The sequence below is a fragment of the Pagrus major genome, chromosome 12 (genome assembly GCF_040436345.1).
Source record: "Pagrus major chromosome 12, Pma_NU_1.0".
Taxonomy (NCBI): Eukaryota; Metazoa; Chordata; class Actinopteri; order Spariformes; family Sparidae; genus Pagrus; species Pagrus major.
In genome coordinates, this window is record NC_133226.1 from 2562010 (window position 1) to 2578799 (window position 16790).

The 16790-nt window shown below is 40.6% G+C and overlaps 1 protein-coding gene across 5 annotated transcripts in view; it reads left to right on the forward strand.

Annotated features, from left to right (window-relative positions):
• tpm2 (tropomyosin 2 (beta)) overlaps positions 1-16790 on the forward strand; it is a 32723-nt gene that overhangs the window by 2823 nt on the left and 13110 nt on the right. For 4 of the 5 annotated variants that reach the window (XM_073478090.1, XM_073478094.1, XM_073478092.1 and 1 more), the window contains exons 2-4: positions 4380-4505; positions 11245-11378; positions 15823-15940. In XM_073478090.1, coding sequence (XP_073334191.1) covers positions 4380-4505; positions 11245-11378; positions 15823-15940 — 378 coding nt within the window. Of the gene's footprint in view, positions 1-4379; positions 4506-9763; positions 9896-11244; positions 11379-15822; positions 15941-16790 lie in introns of those variants that run through there. The other variant, XM_073478091.1, reaches the window with a different exon arrangement.

Sequence of the window (16790 nt, forward strand, 5' to 3'; positions counted from 1 at the left end):
TATACGGTATAATACTACTTTTTTCAGTTACAATGACCCCAAAAGAAATCAAAACAGGAGGATTTTTTGTTGAACAAACACTTTTTTAGAAGTATAATTTATAATTTCACAAAATATTATGTCCTGATGGACATGAAAATGTATATAAATTTTAAAAAAAAAAAATTATATCACAATATACCTTGAAACCAGGATATCGCTGTAACCCTAATAGGATTGGGCGATGTCTACTGAATTGGCACATGTCCATAACTTATCTCTGCTCAGCCCCAGCTAGCTGTAACTGAGAAGTAAAGAAAACACAAATCCCAGGTAGCAAAATTGTACCAGACACGTTCATCCAGCCCACATACTGCATGGAATGATGGCACTTGGGTGTTCCACTCTTGTTTGACAGATCTGAGCCACAAGCAGGCCATACCATGGCCACATCTCAGGTAAGAGTGAACTAAATAAACCAGAACTGGCTCAAACCTGGGCCAGATCCAGCCCACCAGAATAGATTCTAACTGTGGCCCAGATTTGGGCCAGTTCTATTCGGTCCGCTCTTGGCTGTCATGTGGCCATGGTATGGCCTGCTTGTGGCTCAGATCTGGCAAACAGGAATGAACCACTCAAGTGCCGTCATTCCAAATGGTATACAGTATGGGCCAGATGAACATGTCTGGTGTGGGCCAGATCTGGGCCACAACAATTTTGCTATCTGGGATAGTAATGGCATGAATAAACGAAACACACCTGCCACCAATGTAACTGAGTGTCATGGCTACACCTAACTGATCTGGGCTAATAAGAAAATAAACGGGACCTTGAGACGTAACTATAGTGCACTGAGCAGCAATAAACTTCCTTTCATTTTCCCTCCAGCATGTCACAAATTTCAACAACTGCTGCTTTACGGTATGGCTGATGGCATCGTCTAACGGCCCAGCCCTGAACCCTAATAGCAACCCTCAACAATGCATCTATTTACAGTACATGGCATTTGTTCCCAGAGGATCCCAGCTTGGAACCATTACAATGCCTGCACAATAACCTCTCTCTGCCTATGAGCATTGAATATGGCCATGTCTATTTCTGTGTACCCTCTAAAGACCCCCACCTTCTTTGAATTGTTGCTCCTCAGAGAAAGACAGTCAAGGCTGTTGGTTTGGGAGTTGCCACAATGCCGACTGCAGGATTAGGACTGCTCTAGGCTATTTGTGACTGAGAGGCCTTACATGGCTACAGGCTAGGAGAGACTGTCAGAAGTGATATAGAAAGGACATTTGTCCCGGGGACATTGTGGTAGGGCCACATCACTGTCATTTACGCTCAGCTTTTTATAGTCCTTGAAGCTGTTGTTTCAAATAACAACTTGCTCAATCTTTGGAAATGAGTCATTGGATAATAAAAGACTCAAGTCCAAAGGGAAGGGTCTCATCTCATTGTGAACAAGAATACGCACAGCATTGCAGCTTGTTGGATTGATATTTTCTTCTCTCTACTGGAGTGTCCTAAATCAAAAGGGTTCAGAGATTTCCTGTGTATGATTTGGTACGAGATGGGGTTGGGGGCAATACACATGTGTCTGCTGTATATTTGATAGAACTGAAACAGCAAATATTTGAATTCACTGGTTGGTGATGGAATTTTGTCAAATGTAAGTGACATTCTCACATTTAACTATTAACTGTTCTATTAAATCTTCGAGGGCACTAGGCCAGGAGGGGACAAATGAAATGTTCTATGAAATGAGCCTTTAAACCTCACTTGACTGATTTTGGTACCAGAGTGAGCAGGTTACCAGAAACATTAGAAGCCTAATGATCTGTATCACATGGTCTAAAGTGCATGGCACAAGGTCATTTAGGGTGTGTGTCCAAGCACAGAGGGGTTGTATTTAGTGTCCTAATTAATGGGTGTGTTTTGTGCCATTTCCCATCCTCTGTAAAAGTCAGGTGTGCCTACACCTGCCTCATTGCTATTTAAACAGCAGCAGTCATCTTCACTGAGGATCAGGCCTGTGGTCCTTGGCCGGTGGACCTCCTGACTCCGCTGTCTCCCAATCCTCTGTCCCATCAACAACTGTGTTTGGCTGCATTTCAGCGAATGCACCGATATGTTATAAGTTTATTTCTGTTTCCTCTGGAGAGTTTCCTCTGCCCTGTCAAGTTTATAACTACAGCACAGTGGCACAGTAGTTAACACTGTCACCTCACAGCAAGAAGGTCCTGGGCTGGGGCAAGGCCTTTCTGTGAGGAGTTTGTATGTTCTCCCTGTGCTTGCATGGGTTTCCTCAGGGTGCTCCAGTTTCCCCAGCCATCAAAACCTGTATAATGAGTTAATTTTCCAGTCATTGCCATTGACCAAGGCACTGCCTTAGATTTGGAGGTGGTTCCCTTGGGCCATACATTGGCTGCCCATTGCTCCTCCGGTATAGGTTAAATGCAGAGAATACATTTCACTACAATTTACATTGTATGAGTGTATGTGATAAATAAAGATTCTTCCTCTTCTTTTAGTCTAGCTGCTTAAATGTGTCGCGATATTTGCTGTAAAGACTCACAGTAACTGTACATGGCAACTAAAGCATGATTAATTTCTATCTCGACGCAGCAGAAAGCGAAAGTGCCATTGACAAACAAACACCTGGTCTATAGTCAAACGTGCAGTAGTTTTCCTGCTATTTAAAGGGCACAGTATTCCGATTTTTTAAACCTTATTTTTTGTTATTTCACCTGTATTTTACCATGAAATCCAATCGAGATCAAGATCTCTTTACCTTTTAAGAGAGACCTGGCCAAGGTAATAGCTGTATCAAAGTCATAACATAATAAGATGCAACATATAAAACACAATATAGAGACATCCACAGTAAAACAGGAGAACAGGTATTCAATCACAGTGGCCTTTCAGGAAAAACAACAACATGCTTCCTTCACCACATTTCTAATGATGCACTTAAAGGTGCAATGTGTAAGAATTGGCCCCTTGCAAATTCATTCTCCAAACCAATTGGGGTCAGCACATCACCATCATTATCACTAACTGCTGCTAACTGTAGCTGCCATTAGTTAGTTAGCTCAGTTAGCTATGTAACTGCAGCAGTCTAGACTGGAAGCTTGGAGCAGTGGGGGAGTGTTGGTGTTTACATTGCTGGAACAGGAGCTGTGGGCCATGATGGGCCAGCTAGTTAGCATGCTGTCTTCAGTAGGTATCTCTGCAACAATGCGTGGCCAACAACATCAAAACTTATTTTTTCACATTCTGTTGATAATTTTAGTTGTTGTCAACCATGATTCTTACATATTGATTAAATTAATCAATGGATACACATATGTCTAATTTCAGATCTCTTCTCTTTGCAAGTCATTCCATGACCAAGGTGCATAGAATAAAATTGCAGTTTTCCCTAAATTTGTCAAAACCCTAGGTACATTAAAAAGCAACCATGTGGCGCAGCGGAGCTGGTAACTCGCAGGTCAGAGGTCATTTGAAAGTTTACCCAGTAACGCTTTATTCACATAGTATGATGCGCCTACATAGAAGAGTTCACAATGCACCTACACTCTGCTTTAATGATTAGAGAGCCTGCTTCCAGTCTTTCAAATGTTTCCATGCATGCAGTAATGTCACTGCAGTAAATATCATGGCACATTTAAGCAGCAAAACTAAAAGCTTCAGTTATAAACTTGATAGGACAGAGGACTCATTTTGATCATGCTCAGAATTAAACTTTTAGACTACTCTGATGGAGCTCAGGATTTTTCTGGAGGACAGCTGCTTCATTCCAAACAATTCCACTGTATGTACCTGCACAAAGAACATTAATTTACTTTATATCCTGACCAACCCTGTCAGCTTGTTACAAGACTTCAATAAACAATTAAGTTAAGATGCTTGCCTCATGCGTTTATGTGCAGAGTCTCTTTCTTAATGAAGAGGCAGACTCATCGTTCTGCTGCTGGGGGAATCACTGCAGGTAGTGTCATTAATATTTTCCTCATTAAAGATGTATTATTTCACCCATCCGCTATTGATCTGAATGATGAAGTACTCATTGGTAAGGTAAGGAAAGATTATGTTGAAAGATGGGATGATATCGAAAAGACAATGCTGACTTGTAGCACAAGAACAGATGTTTTGACCTTTTAAATAAGGATCCAAAGCCACTCTGAACCAGCTGCACTCAGAAGAAAACCACCACTTAGCACAGGGTATCTTCCGTTTTTTCAAATAAGTAGTATATCAATGTATTTTGCCTGTCATCACTCTGTTATTAGACCCTCAATTCAAGTAAAGAAATGGTCCCCAGAAAAAAAAACCTTTGTTTCCAACTATCTGATATATTCTGTTTCTGTGTATGTGTACTGTGTGTTGGTGTACGTGGCCTGTAGCTGGAGGAAGAGCTGCTGGGTCTGCAGAAGAAGCTGAAAGGAGTGGAGGATGAGCTGGACAAATACTCAGAGTCGCTGAAGGATGCCCAGGAGAAGCTGGAGCAAGCAGAGAAAAAAGCAACAGATGTAAGTGAAGGGAGCTGATGCCAGAAGTCGAATTACTGCAGACAGGTTGCTATATTGAGACCACATTAACCTATTGTACTCAGTCCGGTGACATCTGATCACTCACACAAATAACACAGGTGTCATATTCTTGACTGCAAATGCTGTTATTCTGAAATGTTCATATATCACTACTCAAACTGTTGAACTTGTATTATTGCAAAGTTGTAAAGTTAGTCCTAGCTCCCGTGTTTTAAATATGCACAGACTATTTTATCACTTTATCATCATAAGTTACACTCTAATCACTGTACTCTTACATTTCATACATGTCCTTTTTTTATATTTACTTAAAATACAACAAAACAATATACAGAGACACTGACAAGGCAGGATATAACACAGAGAACACAAACACACAACAGAAAAAAACAAATAGACAATGGAGATTGACTGTTTCATGAAACAGACACTAAGCACCTGATAGCAACAAACATACAACAACAGGTCAAGTTCCCAAGTGACCAGGCTCAGAGATAGTGCAGGATACCTATCTTAAAATCATTTAAAAGCATGTTTATAATTAAAAGATCATATCTTGGGTATGAGGAGGAAACCATCAAGACCCTAGATGTGATGATTACCTTTCACCGCCACAATTGAAAATGGGAATATCAAAAAGCCATTCTAAACACAAATCTTTTCAGGGTTTTACGCCCACATATGCCTATTTAATTGTCATCATGGCCTTTTGTTCAAAGCTAACATGATTAAACTCTAAGAGAGTGGCCACCACTGCCCAGATCTTGAAGAACTGATGTAGCTTTTTCACAGAAGCTGTTTTGTTTGCTATCAGCATCCATCCTGAGTGATCCGATCACAAGAAGACAAGGAGGCCCAAATAGTTATGAATTTGCTGTAGACGCAGACAGCCTTTTACAAAGTTTCTCCTAACTACACAACTAACAAGACTGAGCAAATTTTTAAGGAAGTCCAGGGACATAGAGAATGTGTCTATATTGATAAGTGTTTACTGAATTTCTAAAATTTGACACATTTACCATCAATGAAATGTCTTCTTTCATAAATTCAGTGTGAAACAGTGTGTTCAAACAGCTGCTAAATGTTGGCAGGTAAGACTTTAGCACTTTAGATGTGGAAGCATTGACAAACTGACACTTTTTACAAGGAAAGAAACAATTTAATGTATTGCATTTAATGTTGAATTTACAAGAAGAAAACAAAGGATTTTGAATTTGCCGTAGCTGTTTCGCAAAGGAGAATTCACAGTGACAAATATTTTGAGCGGGGCTCGTGTGCCAGGATGGGACAGCTACCACACCACTGTCAGTAGTGTCTTTTTCAACAATAAACCCAGAAGGAGGGGTCTGCCTGCACCAGGATGGAGCTGAAGGGAAACTTTAATTCCAATTTAAAATGGCCTATAAGGGTCCAGGAGAGAGGCAGAGAGGCAGTGTATGGCTCTGGTCCCAGATGAAGCATCAGTAGAAGTTAGTTAAGTTGGTCGGTTCAGGCCATTCTGCCACTGCTATGATCTGTTCAGGGTCTGTCTTCATTTATCCACTCTCAAGGATGTAGCCTGGGGAACCCTCAGAGCTAACATGAAATTCACACTTCTCAGCCATCACAAATAATTTGTTTTCAGGAGGCTCTGGAGAACCTCGCTGACATGGAGCTGATGTTTCGTAAGGTCCCAAGGAAAGATCAAGATGTCATTTAGATAGACAAACACAAACATTAGCAAGACCCTGTACGATGGTGGGAGTGTTTTTGAGGTCATAGGGCATGACTAAGTAATCAACGTGGTCAAGCGGGACATTTAAAGCAGTCATCCATTCGTCTTTCTCTTGGTTCTGTACCAGACAGTCAGGATTCCTCAGGTCCAATATGGTAACATGGTAGTTTCCTGCAAGGGCTAAAAAACATAACTGATTCCAGGCAGCAGGTGTTTTTTCTCATAATAATGTTGTTTACACCTTGACAATTAATGCAAGGTCAAAGAGACTTGTATTTTTTTGGCCACAAAGAAAAACCCAGTTCCCCCAGGAGAATGGATGGATTATACCTGTAGCTAGTGACTCAGTGAATTAAGATAAGATAGAATTAAAATAAAATAGAAAAACCAGTAACAACCAGTGGGTGGTTTTACACTCTGCCTCTCTTGGGGCAGGGCAGGTTGTCGAGACGGCTGGAGGGCAAGGTAGCACCAGTTAACAGCTCAATGGTGCAGTTTTATGGCCGATGAGGTGGCAGAGAAGGAGCCTTTACTGAATGCCTCCCTCAAACCATGGTAAAAGGATGGCACTGAAAACAGGTCTGGGGGAGACAATGGGGACCTCTGCAGGTGGAAAAACAGAATGCAAACAAATAGAGTGAGGTTCCATCCTATAACCTTTCCAGCTGACCAATCAATGTGGGGATTATACACCTTAACCATGGCTGACCCAGAACCAGAGGAGTTTAAGGTGAGGAGATGACAAAAAACTAAATGTACTCACAATGATTACTGGTGATGACGAGACACACAGGAACAGTTTGGTATGTGACATGAGCCAGGAGTTCACTACAATGCACCAACCTTCATAGGGACTTTGAGAGGTTTAGTGAAATTCGAGCTTGAGAGACAAGATTCTGGTCAAAAAAACCTTGTTTAGTATCCATCCAAATTAATCAACGCTAAAATAGGCTTGAATCTGCATTCTAAACAGGGGATTAAGAGGAGAGTTTTGATTTGCCCACCACTACCCCCACTGCTACTGATGAGCTTTGCCTGTGGATGGTTGAGTGTCTATCTCAACCATCCAGTACTTAAGCTAGGACTCCTAATTAGAAATTTTATCAGGTTTCAATCAGTCATGGGTCATAGCATTTATGACCATTTATAGTGCAAAATATCATCACATTACAGTGAAAGTGAGGACATACTTTATTTGTCCTGAAAGCAGTGGGACCATCTTGTCTGCAGTGTTACTGTGAGTTTACCAAAGATGGAAAAGAATTTGAGCAAAGCACACATTTGTTTATGCTTGCAGGAGTCTGCTGCTGTTGGTGGTGTTGACTTCAACATGAACGTATCTGCCTCAGAACGAGGTTTTTTCACAGACACATTTCAAGTCATGTCACTTGACTTGACAAACACATTTGTACTATATATGCAGCAGGAGATATGATGGGAAAAGTAACTGAGAAGTCAGATTCCATTTGCGGTCATCAGTGTCTGAGCAATAATCTTTTAAAGAACTGCACTTATTTATATGTATGAGATTTAAAATATATTAAAACTGACATGATTCGAATTCATTTTCAAAATTGCATTTGTCATTTAACTGAGGACTTTAGTAATTAATATATTTATGAACTTGGCTAAAATGTTGCCAAATGCCAAAGTAACCCTTGAATGCTCCAAACCCATGAAGCATTTCATGCAAACAGAACTCTGTTAAAATATTACTTATACATTATACAATACAACTGGTATTAACTGAGTCAAATTCTGAAAGTATATGATTTAGCTGTGCTTAAATAATTTTCTAGCAATAAATGTACATAAAACTAAAAGTAAATTATACAGTACATTTACATGCATGTATACCGTGGGTTGACAGATTATCATTTTGCCCAATTATCAGATCTGATATTCAGCTTCTTTCTGATTATTGGAGTCAGTGTTTTCTTTTGTCGGACTGCTAATTAATAAATTACTTTGGCTCCGCTGCATCCAATCTGCAAATTAACTAGTAACTAAAATTATCTGATATATGTAGTGAGTACAAAGTACAATATTTTCCTCCAAAATGTAAGGGGATATAAAGGTGTTGAAATTGGAGTTTTTAAGGTCACCTTAAAAAACAATCATCCATTTTTCTCCAGAATCACCTTCCCAATGCCCACACTAAAACTCTTATTTCAACACCTTTAAATGCATAGAATATATTTCACACCCTTTACCCATCTATTCCAACTCTTCATACTCTACTCATGCTACTGTTCAGCTGCTCCTTCAGCAGCCAGCAATTCTGCCACAATTTCTTCAGAAATTGCATTGCTGTTTATTAATATCAGTGCTGTATAGTTAGTGTGGTTGCGGCAACACTGTGCAGCAGGCACAATAAAGATAACACAAAAGTTTCCTCTGTCAGTCTTTATTGTCACACATTTTGTCAATGGCAGTCTATGTGAGAGTGCATCAAATCTTCAATATCTCAAATACTATCCATGCTAAAGAAAGTATCCATGACAGACGGGTGCCTCATGAGAAAGTGCTAAACTTTTTGAAACATGTTACCAATAATGCCACCATGTGGCCATTTACAAAGCTCTGGATCTGTATGTGTTTGACAGTCCTCAACATATTTACAGCCAGTGTTGGGCAAGTTACTTTCAAAATGCAACGTATTACATATTACTAGTTAACTTCATTTTAAAGTAACATATCACTTTACCATATTACTGTCTGCGTAGAGTAATAAATTACTTATTACACTACTTTTTAGTTACTTTACAAAATAAATAATCTATATAGAACAATTAAATTGCCGAGATCTTTTTAAATAAACGAAGGGTTTTGGACTCAGGGATGAGCAGGCAGACAAAGGATCACAGTCTGATATATTATGAGATAGGAATACATTATTTTTAATTGTAGGCTCAGTCATATGAAACACAATAGACCTATACCGTCTATAATGGAGCCTATAATGACATAGCAAGACAAACATCTCTTTTTCTGTGCCTTTTTATTTGAGTCCACAGAACAAGGAATGCATGGACATGTGATTCAAGAATGTAAATTAAAGTGCGCTCAGAGGATCAGGCTTCATCATTAGGCTCATTTCAATCACACAGAGACTGAACAGAGAACTTACAGGCTCGGCTGCATTAAACACACACAGAGCTTATATTAATATGGTCATGTTGGTGTGGATGGATTCAACAATAAACGCTTCAAAATTAACAATTATTTTAGTAATAGGTCACCAATTATTATTTTAAGAGGACTAATTTTTGATCAGCGAAAAAATATACATACATTTTAAATGACAAATAATTGACTATTAATTTTAATTAATGTGCACGATTGGTGTAAAACGTACCCCTGTTACCTGCCAAGGTCCGTAGAATGTATGTTTCGTGTCATTTTAGAATAACAACCCTATCGATAATCGCTTTATTTTGTAATTATGACCGGAAGAGTCATGCGTCGACTCCTACCTCTGACTTGGTTGACACCTGGGAGAAGCAGGTGTATTCTTCGCAGCATGGCGGCGTTTACATCCATCGACGCTGTGAGAAGGAAAATCCAAACACTGCAGCAAGTAGCGTACGAGGCGGAGGACCGAGCCGAGCTGCTGCAGGGGGAGGCGGACATGGAGAGGCAGGCCAGGATGAGGGTAACACTTCAAACTATCTGCACACCGATAGACCGGAAACTATGGGAATTCATTCATCACTTGTAGTTGCTCTCAATAGCATGCAATTCTGAAAGATCCAAAAGCAATAAACTATTACATGTTGGACAATGCTAACACACAACACTCGTGAAGGCGAAGGCAAATGCCATTTTGTTGTGTTTGTCCGTAAGTAGCAGTAATACAAGGCTACAGCTTAAGAGCTACCAATTCTAGAATGAGTATTACATATAAAGAATGTTACAATATACATATAAGTATTGCATAAGCAGGCTTCAATATACAATCCATAAGCCATAAACAAGATTTCATTAGCCAACTAGAGGTGGAAAAATATAGTTGACATTTTTGAAAAGTTAATATTTTGGTGTATAATATACATTTGAATTTTGAATATCAGTTTGTATCACAGATTAGGTTGAATCTAAAAACCCTTGTTCTTGTTCTACAGTCATATTTTATTTCAAAGCGTACCTTCTTGGTGTTGTCATTTGTCAAAATATAAAAAAAAACCTCAAATTAAATTCAGAATTAAACAGCCACTGCTGCACCATGGGCATGCAATGTATGCTGGCAGAAGAAGTCAATTGTCCATGCAAAGATTGTTTACAGTTTCTTCAATTTAAAACAAGCAAGCAACCAAAGACCAAAGAAATTGACTGCATGCCTCTCTTGCTCTAGTTAAAACCCAAACCAACCAGGTGCCTGCTGGTCCTACACCTGTCGTCCTTACAGTGCCTCAGGTGCCCACAGTGTTACCCAATTCACCAAAACAACAAAAGAATATTCTCTCAAAATCTAATGCAGATATAGAAAATATCTATTTTAATCTAACACTACTATTCAACAGCTAAATACTAACAACACACTCCAATACTTGTCCTGTATTGTTTGTTTGTTTGTTTCTTCTTTCACTTCAAAAAGCCAAACCTTTACATACATAATAAACAGCCTTTGAATCACTATCAGTGTGGTCTTAGTTTCACTGGAATAAGTCTAGTTCCATGTATTACATTGCTGATTTTACTTGTACAGATGGGAGACCTGGACTGAAGTCACAAATTAGCAGTCAGTTGGAGTACTAACTCTAACTTGGAGTTAATTGATCATGCTTTATGAATATAGCTATATTTCTCATTTTAATGCTTTAAGAATTAAATAAAGATCAAATAAAGCCAACATTTTTGTACTGTTTTATTTTATGTATTCAAATATTGACTTTTTTCTGTCTACTGTTTTATAGGCTTCTGCCTTATAAGTAGTAATTATAGCTAGTATGGCTATCATGCAATCATTTTGCAATGTGTGTGTCTGTGTCTGTGTCTCTACAGGCTGAGGCAGAAGTGGCATCTTTAAACAGGCGTATCCAGCTGGTGGAGGAGGAGTTGGACCGAGCTCAGGAGAGGCTGGCTACTGCTCTGCAGAAGTTGGAAGAGGCTGAGAAAGCTGCAGATGAGAGCGAGAGGTGAAGAGCTTCATATGCATCCAAAATCTTAACACTGTGTCCTATACTTTCCAAAGAGACTAAAAAAGGGATGTTATCTATTCATTACCTCATACAGTTGTTTTAGTTCATGTGTATGCTACCTTTCAATGATTCAACTTTGCAGATGTTTCTATTGCTTTGACATCGCACGAAAGCAGTTGCCTCATGTTGAGGGTTTCTGGGGAAACAAAACAAAGCACTTACATGATTGAACAATTCAGTTAGAGTTTTAATTATTTGCAGGGCTGGATTAAGTTGCTGGGGGGCCCATGATAAAAGCTGCGCTTAGCTGATTTTGCTGAATCTTGTGGGGTTTTTCCATTGGCACTTTTGGTAACGTCTAGTTCAACCATCTCTGCTTGATTTACTTTTCCATTACATATTTAAGTGCTCTGAGTTGTGCTGCACCACGCCAAAGATAGACCATCTCTTGAGTGGAGTGAAAGAGCCCTCCTGTGGGCTCAGCACCCCAGGGGAGAGAGATGGGCGTCCTGACCCCTGGCTTCGTAGGCTGGAAACACAGAATCTGAATGGGCCATGTTCAAAGCTACCATTGTAGAGGCAGCTGTCAGAAGGTCAATGGTGATGGCAAACTAAGAAGGCCGGCAAACTGAAGAAGGAGGCCTTTTTGGCTTGGTTGGCCCAGGGGTCTCCTGAAGCGGCAGAGAGGTACCAGGAGGCCAAAAGGGCTGCAGCTTTGGCGGATGCTGAAGCAAAAACTCGGGTGCGTGAGGAGTTTGGGAAGGCTATGGAGAAGGTCTTTCAGTCGGCCTCAAGGAGGTTCTGGCAAACCATCCGGCAGGGGAGGAGAACTGCTGACCTGGACTGGGGATATTGTCGGGCAGTGGAAAGAGCACTTTGAGGAGCTCCTGAATCCAACTAACATGTCCTCTGAAGGTAGAGACAGAGTCTGAAGACTCGGGGGAATACTCCTCCATATCACTGGCAGAGGTCGTTGGGGTTGTCAAGAAGCTCCCTAGTGGCAAGGCGTCAGGGGTGGATAAGATTCGCCTTGAGATGCTGAAGGCTCTGGACATTGTTGGGCTGTCTTGGTTGTCTTGGAATAGTACCTTTGGAGTGGCAGACTGGGGTGGTGGTTCCCATCTTTAAGAAAGGGGACCAGAGGGTGTGCTCCAATTACCGGGGTATCACACTGCTCAGTCTCCCTGGGAAAGTTTACTCCAGGGTGCTGGAAAGGAAGCTATAGCCAATTGTCGAACCTCGGATTCAGGAGGTACAATACGGATTCCGTCCTGGTTGTGGAACAACAGACCAGCTTTTTACCCTTGCGGTCTAGCTGGGAGGGATATGGTAGTTTGCCCAACTTATCTACATGTGTTTTGTGGACTTGGAGAAGGCCTACGACTGGGTCCCCGGGGGAGTACTGTGGGGGGTACTGCGAGAGTAAAGGGTACCGTGCCCTTTATGACCAAAGTGAGAACTATGTCTTTATACTCGGTACTAAGTCAAGCCTGTTCCCAGTGACTGTTGGACTTCACCAGGGTTGTCCCTTGTCTCCGATCCTGTTTGTGATTTTCATAGACAGGATCTTGAGGCACAGCCATGGGGAGTAAAGTGAACCTCAAAATTGCATCACTGCTCTTTGCAGATGGCGTGGTTTTATTGGCTTCTTTGGCCCATGACATCCGGCAGGCACTGGGGAGGTTTGCTGCCGAGTGTGAAGCGGTCAGGATGAGGGTCAGCACCTCTAAGTCTGAGGCCATGTTTCCTGCCCCCTCCGGTTGGGGGGAGAGCTCCTGCCCCAAGTGAAGGAGTTCAAGTATCTCGGGGTCTTGTTCAAGAGTGATGGGAAAATGAAGCTGGAAATGGACAGGAGGTTTGGTGCGGCATGCGCAGTACTGCGGGTGCTGCTCCAGACCGTTGTGGTGAAGAGGGAGCTCTGCCACAGGGCAGACCCAGAACTCGCTGGAGGGACTATATATCCCATCTGACCTGGAAACGCCTCAGGATCCCCCAGGAGGAGCTGGAAAGCGTTGCTGGGGAAAAGAAGGTCTGGAACACCCTTCTAAGCCTGCTGCTTGGATAAGCGGAAGATAATGGATGGATGGATGGAGTGTTAAAAGTGAAACTTTCATAAGCTGTTAAAAGTTCCTTGTAATTTATTTTAATCTTGTTACCATTTTCAGGTTTATTGTGCTTCAATGATGAATATAACAACCAATTTGCAATTGATCAAATTATGGCAAACTAAGGCCTAGTACAAACCTACAAGGATATTTTTGGAAACAGGGTTCAAAAAACAATCTCCATCCAGAGGCATTGTAGCACCGTTTGAGAAATAATTCTTTCCATACTAACGCACATGAAAATACATATACCATGATCATTCACGTACACTGGGCATGTGCATGCTGGTGTAAACAGGAAGCAGATTGTGTGCTCTATGGTCAGTTCCTTAGTAACAGTAAATACGATGAACAAGGCAGGAAAACATGACTGCTCTTCACAGATTCTTCCTAGATAATACCATTTTGTCAGAAAACATTATCAACAGCCATGAGTGTCTCTCTTTTCTATTATTGTCTTATCAATGTCTGTTTGTGTCTTTCTAAATACAATAATAAACAAACAATAAACAACAATATTTCAGCCATTCCATCAATGTACAAACTCAAATATTCAATGTCATAACACATACTATGAGTTCACATTGCCAATGATTCTATATACACTGATAAACAAGTGTGTCTGCTTCATCGTTTTCAAAAATCTGTTTCTGCATGTCCAGACATAACAGTTAAACACCAACAAGAGTTTCTGAATCTCCAGCCTTTACTCATTAAAACTAGGGCATTAGCTGACGGTTTTAGTGAACTCCACACACAGTGCAATAAATGTAGAGGGGATCAATTCCTGTTCAGCTTTCGCTCGCTAGATGGAAGGCAATCGAAGTTCAAAAATTAAGTGGTCTGCTGAAAACTACAGCTTAGTTCCTTTCCAGAAAACACTCCCACATGGTTTCATTCACTCACCTTCACCAATGGAACAAGCCTTGTGCACCGAATACATATAAAAAAAAATCCAAAAGAGAAGCGAGGAGAAGCTATATGCAGGCAGTCAGGTGCGTTTAATCAGTTGTAAAATACTGCATTAAAGCACTTCTGGGAGATGCGCAACTGCAGGGCATCTTCAGGGTTATGTGCACAATCTATTGTTAAAAAGGCCTTCCTGTTGGGTTAGGTGTGATGTTCCTGATTAATGTTCAATGGTGACCAGGCTTGACTATTGTATTAACATCTGTGAAAACAAGATCATTCCCTGGCATTGCAGCTCTCCCCATTCATAGCAGATACCAGCTGGTTATTTGCCATCACTGTGTGGTGCCGAGGAGGATGCTATCATCTGAAAAAAGTGACCGATGCATACCCTCTATATGGAAGTGTTGAATGGAACAAATAACATTCTGATGATTTTGTTATTTTTAGGACTAGACAGTGGCAAGGCTGGATTACGAGGTGGTCAACTATCCCATGGGTTAACTCTCTAATTGGTACATATTCCTTATGTCCTAGAGGGGACATTTAGAAAGTTCTTCTGTTTTTAAGTATCCTTGAGACCCTTTCCTATAGAGCGATCTTGGAACAAAATCTAGTTTTCATACCTTTTTTTTATTTTACATAATGCAGTATTGATCGATGATTGAAGTACGACAAACCAATTGACACAAATCAAATCTGGAGCAGGAATGTCTTAGTACCTGGTCCATCCACATCATTGAAACTTCACACCTCCAATATGTAACCTCCTCCAGGCTGAGATAACCCTGGTGACATAACTTTTGGTGTTTTTCCACTAGTACCTTTGGATGCGCCTAGTCAAATAGAGCTGCGCTGATTTGCTTTTCAATCACCAGAGTTGAGCCAAGCCACGCCCGCAATGGGCTTGCTCCGGCAGGGCGGTTCCTCATATGGGCAATATGGGCAAAAAAAAAAAAGTGATAGGTTCACCTCTGGGAGAGAGAGATAGAGATAGAGAGATAGAGATAGATAGATAGATAGATAGATAGAAATTAGGTTATCATAGCAGCGGGTACATTCACATACAAATACATGCTGAAGGATGAGGTTCGCTCAGGGCGTCATGCAAACTAGGACTGCCACTGTGCTCCGGAGTATGGCCGAGATCATCAAGGCTATTTTTTCAGACTTAATGAAGCTCCCCCAAAGCCAAAGAAGACATTGTACATTACAGACTGAGTAGGACTTATGAAATGAGTAATTAATGAGTAACAATTAAAATGTTCTTCAAATCTAGCACTTAGACATAGTTCAATCTCCCAAACATTAATGATTTTGATGGTTTAGATGTTAGGGTTAGCCGAAGAGTGAGAATTCTGAATAGAATGACACATACAAAGTAGTTTCTGACCGACTGCTTATTGTTGTCTGTTCTCCTCATTTAGAGGAATGAAGGTCATAGAGAACAGAGCATCAAAAGACGAGGAGAAAATGGAGATCCAGGAGATGCAGCTGAAGGAGGCCAAACACATTGCTGAAGAGGCCGACCGCAAATATGAAGAGGTGAGAGAATCACTGGTTTTTCCATGGTCCTTACATGATATTATAAACATACAAGACAGGCAGAGAGTGGAAATTTGCATGCTCAAGCCCATTTGCGCCGCAAGCAGCAACAAACTGGTTTCCGGCATCAATTGCTTCATTGTTTTCCACCTGTGCTTAAATGCAGCATGCATTTGTAGATCATGAGACGTATAAGACTGTCTCAAAATTACACATGTAAATGTAAAAATTAGGCAGACGTTGTTAATCTTATTTTTCATTTGTAGATAATTTTGAGACTAATCTCTCTGTCTTGTCAGCATAGTTACAACAAATGGTATATCAGATTATTATATTCACATGTAAAGACTGCTGTGGCCAACACAAAACAGATGGCAATGTGCAAAACATTCTGCTCAAAACACTATGCTGCAATTGTGTCATAGGAATAACACACCAAAAGTTGATGAAGGTTCTCAGTCATCCAGGTCATGGTAATTCTAAGTGCTGTATCGTAGGCAACTGGACTTGTTTCAGTTTCTTGAAGAGGCTTCTTCAGTTCTAACTAACTGGAGGGGAGTTGCAGGCTTTTAAACTCTGTGTGGGAGCGTCTTTACAGAGTCGTTAAGGACACATTTGAACTCGAACTTGTTTGAAAATGATAAACCCAAATTCTACTAAGCAATCATAAATGTACTATACTAGCTGTTTTTTTAGAATAGCATAAGATTTGGTGGAGGGAGGGTAATGAGTTTGGGAACTAGAATTTGACTAGATAGCTAAGACTTAAAATGTTCATGGGACTTGAGAAAAATGGTTTTGTCCTGTTTCTCAACATATACAGTACATACAATACACAATTAGTATAGTA